At 47.3% G+C, this 8357-nt stretch overlaps 1 protein-coding gene across 1 annotated transcript; it reads left to right on the top strand.

Annotated features, from left to right (window-relative positions):
• Window positions 1-3492: 3492 nt before the first annotated feature.
• LOC133360937 (olfactory receptor 2M3-like) lies at window positions 3493-4518 on the top strand. The gene has a single exon (XM_061579822.1). It carries the CDS (start codon window positions 3493-3495, stop codon window positions 4483-4485), a length of 993 nt encoding a protein of 330 aa, XP_061435806.1. The 3' UTR covers window positions 4486-4518.
• Window positions 4519-8357: the final 3839 nt, after the last annotated feature.

Below are 8357 nucleotides of genomic sequence, written 5' to 3'. Positions count from 1 at the left end.
GTGTATAGTAGTGTAGTGAATAGTAGTGTAGTGTATAGTTGTGTAGTGTATAGTGTAGCGTATAGTAGTGTAGTGTATAATAGTGTAGTATATAGTGTAGTGTATAGTAGTGTGGTGTATAGTAGTGTAGTGTATAGTGTAGTGTATAGTGAAGTGTATAGTAGTGTAGTGTATAGTGTATTGTATAGTAGTTCAGTGTATAGTGTAGTGTATAGTAGTATATAGTGTAGTGTATAGTGTAGTTGTGTAGTGTACAGTGTAGTGTATAGTCGTGTATAGTAGTGTAGTGAATAGTAGTGTAGTGTATAGTAGTGTAGTGTGTCGTGTAGTGTATAGTGTAGTGTATAGTATTGTAGTGTATAGTGTAGCGCATAGTAGCTTTTCTTAGAGCCTAGTCTCTATTGGTGTTGGACCAGATGACGCCTTTTGGCGTCCAACACCAATGGAGACTAGGCTCTAAGAAAATCTGTCTCGGGTGTGGACCAATCAACTTCAAGGACAGTGCATCTCATTATCATTGTCAGAGTTGTTTCTTTTTGTTTGCATTTTGACTGCTTGTGTTGTGGTTATTGCAAACATGATGCCTTGTATAAAGGTGTCAATTTTTGTACCAGTTGAAAGGGTAAAAACCTATTACTATATTTTTCCACTGGTAAAGGAGGTCTCATAGTGTAAGTGCGAGTAGAGTCTCGGGGCGTGAGGTTGGACCGCATCAACAAACAAAATAACCCCAAGCGCCACAATGGAACGGATGGGATTGTTCGCATGTTTCGATTTAAAGCTTTCGTGACTGCAGGGATTCATCTTCTTGGATTTTTCGGTAAAGTCACGTAGAAGGGAAATAATAAAAATAAAACATAATAAAATACAATTCTCACGACGTTTCGGCCACAACGCAAGCAGCCGTCCTCTGGTGAAGAACAGGTCTGTCGGAAAGACAGACAGACGTGTTCTTCACCTGAGGACGGCTGCTTGCGTTGTGGCCAAAACGTCGTGAGAATTGTATTGTATTATGTTTTATTTTATTATTGTATTATTTACCTTCTACGTGACTTTACCGAAAGAACCAAGAAGATGTTCGCATGTTGACAACGCGTGCGCTGCTGCGTATGAGTGCTCGAAACATTTGAGGTCAAACAAAGGGCGACGTTTAAAATTCAATGAACACACGTAATTTTTTTTACAAAACTCCCCGTATATTTGTGGGATTCTGAATCAGTGATGAATTAGCGAGATTTTTTTTTCTTGCAAAATGTTACAAATTCGAGTGAGATTTTGGCACGGGGCACAATAAATTTAAATACAACAACACTTAATTTGTAGCAAAAGAATGAACTTGACCGAAGCTAACAACAAGAAGGAGTTTATCTGGGTTTGGCTAGACAGGATGATAGATGATAGAGATCACCAGATAATTGTCAAATACTCAGTTCCTGGCAGATGTGAAAACATGTTGGTTAAACAGGACATTCGATTGATGTCGATATCGGCGATGTTCGATACGTAAGCTGTTTACTCGTGGCCCGAGGCTGATTGGAGATTCCATTTAAAGCTGAGCGCAGCTCGGAAACGCATCGGTGAGTAATCACGTGACAACCTCAACAGAATAGCGTATTCGACTTAATTTGAACTAACATAACATTATTAACCATTTAGCATAACTAATTAACGACGAACAACTTATATCACCACGTATATAAATATCATGGGATCGTTTCAAAGTATGACAAATAATAGGTGTTATCGTGTCGGCCAGTGAAACAGGCGTTTAAACAGACTAGGCCATAAAGCAAAAAGCTGTCTCTGGTGTAAGCAATTCAGTTTCAAACACAATGCCATCTATCATCAAAGCATGTTTGTTTGCATGTTCACTACAAGTACTGTGTGTGGTTAATGCAGACTTTGGTGTTTGAACATCTTAACACAAATGTATTATTGCCAGAAAGGGTAAAACCTATATACATATATTATTTGGTTATTTCGGTAAAGTCAGGTGATGGACGCTTGTGTTGCGAGCGAAACGTCGTGATTTATTTTATTTTATATACCTACGTGACTTTACCAAAAGAACCACAGAGTATGGATTCCTGCAGTCATGAAAACTTCAAACCTATATATATTTATATTAACATATAACAACGTATTCTATTCTATCGTAGCATAATTTGTTCAAATGTATGCAATTGTATTGATCACATCATGCTCTCATGTGGACGCACGTCGATGACGTCACACACCAGTGCCTATTTAAGGCCCAAGACTGGAGGATGTTTTCGCCATTCTGGCAACTGACCTTATGATGCTGCTGCAGCAGCCTTGGTGATGCTGCTGCAGCTGTAAACTATGAACCAAACCTTACGGACCCAATTGTTAAATGTGACTCGTTTGTTCTGTTTAAGTTACATTCTTTCTTGTGCATTCTTTCTCGTTGTATGTTAAGATCCTTCTGAACCAGTGTAATCAATCTAAGTATTGATCCATCAATTATTGTTTCATCCATTATCCAGAAATGCGTAATTTTCCATTCATTCAGCATTTCTATTATGAAAGCCCGGCGTTCCGTTTGTCCGTCAACTAATTATGAGAACCTTTGAGAAGGCTTGAGTCAAAACGTTAGACATAGTGGACCTCTCCACCCCGCCCCCAGATGTGGGGATACAAATGTTGATCCAGCAGGTTTCCAAAAATTGCCGACCCCCTGCAAAAAAATGTATTTTGCAGGTGTATATGCCTACACACCCTACATACAATATATTCAGTAGTATCTACTACACAACCCTACATAGAATAGAGTCAGTAGTATCTACTACACACCCTACATACAATAGAGTCAGTAGTATCTACTACACACCCTACATACAATAGAGTCAGTAGTATCTACTACACACCCTACATACAATAGAGTCAATAGTATCTACTACACACCCTACATACAATGGTCAGTATTGTCTACTACACACCCTACATATAATAGTCAGTAGTGTCTACTACACACCCTACATACAATAGTCAGTAGTATCTACTACAAACCCTACATGCAATAGTCAGTATTGTCTACTACAAACCCTACATACAATAGTCAGTAGTGTCTACTACACACCCTACATATAATAGTCAGTAGTATCTGCACACATTGGTTGGAGGGGGGGGGAAGAAGAGGACATCAATGAAGGCGACCGGTGAGAAGCCCTCTGCAGGAGCTAGATTAAGGCGTAATTCTAGTAGATACACATTTTTATTTCCATGAGCTTGAATTCCACACTGACGTATGATTTACGTACAACTCACACGCATCATGAATCATCCATTCAACACGTGCATCGTGCTCGTGCGCTGCGATTCCCATTGATGAATCGGTGAATTGTTGCAGGTCCTGCCAATGCCATCGCTGCTTCGTGAGTCCTGTTATTTTGACCACTTCTCTCTGTGACCCCTCCCCCACCCTACCCCGGGGCCCCCTCTCCACCTCCCCCCACAGATTTTCACCCGGCCATGGCCACAAACGCCTCTTCAGACCTCTCCTTGTTCACGCCTGACCTCATCCTCATGGTGACCCCATTCCGAGAGCCGCCGGGCGTCAAGTTCGCGGTGTTCTTCTTCACCTTGGCCATGTTCACCGCGGCCCTCATGGGCAACTGCCTCCTAATCCTCGTCATCCTTCGAGATCATCAGCTGCACAAGGCAATGTACGTGCTCATGGCCGCACTGTCGCTCACTGACATCATGTCGGTGCTCAGCATACTGCCCCGGTTCATGCAAAACGTCACGTCCTTCAACTACATCAGCCTGCGCGAGTGCATGGCACAGATGTTTTTCCTGCACCTGTCCATCAGAATGCAGAGCTTCACCCTCACCGTCATGTCCGTCGACCGTTACCTGGCCATTGGCTACCCACTCAGTTACCACTCGCTCATGTCCAGCTGCAAGGCCATTGGGGCCTTCATCGTTGCAACAGCCGCAGCGGTCACCACGTGCCTGGGCAACGTGAGCTTCGTGATCTCCCTCAACTTCTGCAAGCCGCCGGTGATAGTCGCTCCGTACTGTGACTACCTCGTGGTCCTGTTCTTGTCTTGCGGGGATTTAAGTGGTCCAAGGGCTTATATTCAAGCCGCGCTGGCCATCACCATGGTGCTTCCCGCATGCGTGATAGTTCTCATGTACGGCCTTATCCTCTACGAGTGCCGCAAGCCAGGCCTCCGCAGCGGCCAGAAGAAAGCGCTGAAGACTTGCGGCACCCACTTCTTGGTTGTCTCCGTCTTCTTCGCCGCCATTTTCTTCTCGTTCGCCAGCGGCTTCTCGTTCCTGGAGTCCCTCCCCAGGCCGCTGCGCTACGCACTCCAGACGGCGCAGTACGTGTTCCCGCCCGCGCTGAACCCGGTCATCTACGGCCTCCGAACGGCGGAAATCCGGCGCAGTTTCTCCAGGCGGTTCCGTGGGAAGGTAGTGGATGGAAAGGCAGAGAGATTGGGAGGTCTGGTGCACTGAGCAATTAGAAACCTTGGCTATCCATTATTTTAACAGCAGCAAGTGGTTCGGCACAAAAAAATTGTGTACTGGTTTAAAAATACAGTGTCTCATCAGCGGGTCATGCTCACTTGAGCCAATGCAAAACCCAGATAGCTCCCGTAGGGAAACTAGGGTTGTCACTTCTTAGATATAAAAACTGGGATTTATAAAGAAGAGTAGAAGATCTGACAAGACCACAACAGTTACATTTTACGAAAAAAATATTTAGATAAATACGTTGTTCTGAATGGCTTATTATCATTTTACTTTCCCCGTAAAGTAAAACTTTTCCGAAAAAAGTAAAATGCTAAAAAAAGCAACAACTATGCGTGCCTTCACCAGCACTTGCCATGCCTGCCCCTAGTATCTCATCCACCAGGGCCTGCAAGGCCTACCCCTAGCGTCTACCACCTGAGCCAGCCAGGCCTACCCCTAGCGTCTCTACCACCTGAGCCAGCCAGGCCTACCCCTAGCGTCTCTACCACCTGAGCCAGCCAGGCCTACCCGTAGCGTCTCTACCACCGGAGCCTGCTAGACCTACCCCTGGCATCTCGACCACCGGAGCCTGCCAGGCCTACCCCTAGCGTCTCCACCACCAGAACCTGCCAGGCCTGCCCCTAGCGTCTCTACCACCTGAGCCTTCCAGGCCTACCCCTAGCGTCTCTACCACCTGAGCCTTCCAAGCCTGCCTCTAGCATCTCCACCACCGGAGCTTGCCAGGCCTGCCTCTATCGTCTACCACCGGAGCCTGCCAGGCCTACCCCTAGCATCTCTACCACCAGAGCCTGCCACGCCTGCCCCAGGCGTCTCTACTACTGCTAAAAACGTGGAGCTGGAGGCGACGTGAACGATGTGTGGAGTCACTGGCGATCGGCCGGGGCCGAGACTGGCAAAATTCACTGCACTTGAGAACCCGCTTTGACCACGTGCTTGTTGGATCCCAGATTCGAACTAAGGGGATGTCAGCGGGGCGAGGGGTTCAACCCTCTCTGATCCACTAGAAAACCTGGCCACCTTTGTATCTAAATTTGTACTTGCTCGAAGTTGTAAATGTGTTTTCACGTTGCACGTTCGTCGAGGAGCATTCAGCGCGTATCTGTGCTTGTTTGCGGCGGATGTAACGTTATAGTCGTGTATCGCACGGTGAATGCTCTGTTTGCGTGGTCGCTGTGTTTTATTTTATTGGGTTTAGCTTTGTCGGTTGGTGATGCATGTTACTTTTGCGAATAAGACTCCTATACCCTGTCGTTTCTACTCACCGTTGACACATTCACCCATCAACTCACCTACTCATTCACTCGCTCATTCACTCACTTTTCCGAATGAGTCCGCACTGTCCTGGTCGCTTGAATTCCCAACCTGGTTACACAGAATAACATTGAACTTGCTCATTCACTCATCATCTCACTCTCACCATTTAACAACTCACCCACCAACTCACCTATTCACTCATTCACTCGCTCGCTCATTCACTCGTTCACTCACTCGTTTCACCCACTCTTCCGAATGAGACTCAACTGTCTTGGTCTCTCGAGTTTTCACCCTACTAATACAACCTTCGCCCCCTACTACTGGCAGTCTGATGCCCCTCCAGGTCCCGATTGTGAATGGGACTCATACTTATCCAAGAAAATACACTGACAACCTTTTATATCTGAATTATTGTCAAATTGAATCACTGCTACATTTCGCTGTTGATGTATTGCATTATTGTCTTATGGCATCTGTATTGTCTGAAACCATTGTTACATTTGTAATGGAATCAAAGATAGGCGCACGCAACTTCTTGGGAGGCAACACTATTTATTAATCTTCTTGGTTTTTTCGGTAAAGTCACGTAGAAGGGAAATTATAAAATAATAAAAATAAAACATTTTATTATGTTTTATTATTTTATTATTTCCCTTCTACGTGACTTTACCGAAAGAACCAAGAAGATGAATCCCTGCAGTCGCGAAAGCTTTAAATCTAAACTATTTATTAACTCAACGTACACCTATTCTAACTAACACACACCATCTCTCACTAACACGGACTCTCGGATACCACTAGCGTGACCCAGCCAGGAGGGCTACTGGCTGGTCCGCTGATTGGAGGCTTGACTCTTCACGAGGCGTCTTCACGATGCATCTTCATTCTTGACACGGGTAGCCTCCAGCCTGGTGAGGAGGCTGCTTATGTGGGCCTCGGTGTGTCCGGGCCAGAGGTCGCAACCGGGTACCCGATACCCGTACCCTACCTGATACCCGGCATCCCATACCCGGCCGGGTACGGGTACGGGTAACCGTTTGCGACCCTGGTGCGGCCGGGTACGGGTACGGGTAGACCGTGAATCACTGGTGAGTGTCTGTTTGTCACTCATTTCCCAACGTCTTGTCTCTTCTCACAATTCAAATTCCTAGAAGCAACCCACCCGCGCCTGCAACATGGCTTCATCCCAGAGGTCGCAATCAGGTACCCGATACCCGTACCCTACCCGTACCCGGCCGGGTATGGGTACGGGTACCCGTTTGCGATCCTGGTGCGGCCGGGTACGGGTAAGGAATCAAAACCCGTTTGCTACCTCTGGTCCGGGCCCCACCCTGGCCACGCCTTCCTTCAAGAACCCTCTTGAAGCTGCTCGGCTGTCCACGTGGCCCCCCAAGGTGCCCCCCGGGCCCCCGGCCCCCACCTTGATCCGGTCACGTGTCCAGCCGGGTTCACTCAGAGTGCCACGGCCTTACACAACCGCCGTGGCCCTCACCCACGGCCTCTAGATCCCTGAACCGGCCCTGGCGTCATTCCTGCCTCCAGACGAGATGACGTCATGTGCGTGTGTGTAGACCCGCGTGGTAGTGACGCTCCCCCGCATAGTGACGTCACACGTGTGAGTGTGTGTGTGTGTACACAGTAGTGACGTTACAAGTCACTACACATTGAATCATTGTCATATTGTTATTGGTATTGTGTTTAGCGCACTGCACTCTGAATATGGCGATCTAAGTTCGATATCCAGCCGTGGCTAACATCAGTGGCGACTGATATTCGGTTCAGCAGCGTCACCAGCCAATTGGGTACGGTATGACACGTGGCGTGTCCCGATAAAAATGAACACGCATTGTGACGTCATTCATTTGAAAGAAACGATTTCACTTTTTCAACACGCGATCGCTTACGCAGCTTGACTGTATATTTAACAAAAGAACTGTTCAATGTGTTCACTGGCTGTGGTGGCACAAGTGGGCAGCGAAACGCGCTGTGAGCCTGGCCACGTGAGTTCGAGTCTCGGCGCAACTGAGCTAAGGCAGCACGGAGCCCTCGCGGTACGGGTCGTTTTCCACTGGCCATTGGTCGAACCGAGCCGGAACCAAACCGTGCTGCACGGTGAAGACACAGTGTCACACACCGCGTCATCTGCATATGTCTCGTTGCGTGTGCGCGCATGTGTGTCTGTGTGCAGTGAGTAAAACCACATTAATCACAGTCGGGTATGCAACCATATACGTTCCTGTAATGTCGGTGGGAGTTTCAGTAAAACAAAAACAAACATTCAAAGTGGCTTTACTTTTCTCATTCATGTATGCAGCTGAGAGGTGATGACAAGCTGTACAACCGACTATCATCAGCATCAGAAGTCAGCATGACGGGAAATCATCGTCAACAGTAGCAGCAGCACAATGATCATTATTGAGCGAATACAAATTATCTCTCTCTCTCTCCATCTCTGTCGTTCGTTCGCGTTCCTCGGTGTGACGCAAAGCACCTCCCTCCCTTTCTCCCCCCCCCCATTCACCCAACCCCTCCCCCCACAACAGCCGCGTCACCGCCATTACCCCACGGGGCCACGTGCACCGCCTCGCCACCCTGGCTCG

Source organism: Lethenteron reissneri, chromosome 70, assembly GCF_015708825.2.
Source record: "Lethenteron reissneri isolate LAM-NWPU_2019-01 chromosome 70, ASM1570882v1, whole genome shotgun sequence".
Lineage (NCBI taxonomy): Eukaryota > Metazoa > Chordata > Hyperoartia > Petromyzontiformes > Petromyzontidae > Lethenteron > Lethenteron reissneri.
This window is presented reverse-complemented; position numbering and strand designations above follow the sequence as displayed.

What these genes read in the sequence shown, in the direction of transcription:
- LOC133360937 (XM_061579822.1), top strand. Translation starts at nt 3,493, where the DNA reads ATGGCCACAAACGCCTCTTCAGACCTCTCCTTGTTCACGCCTGACCTC.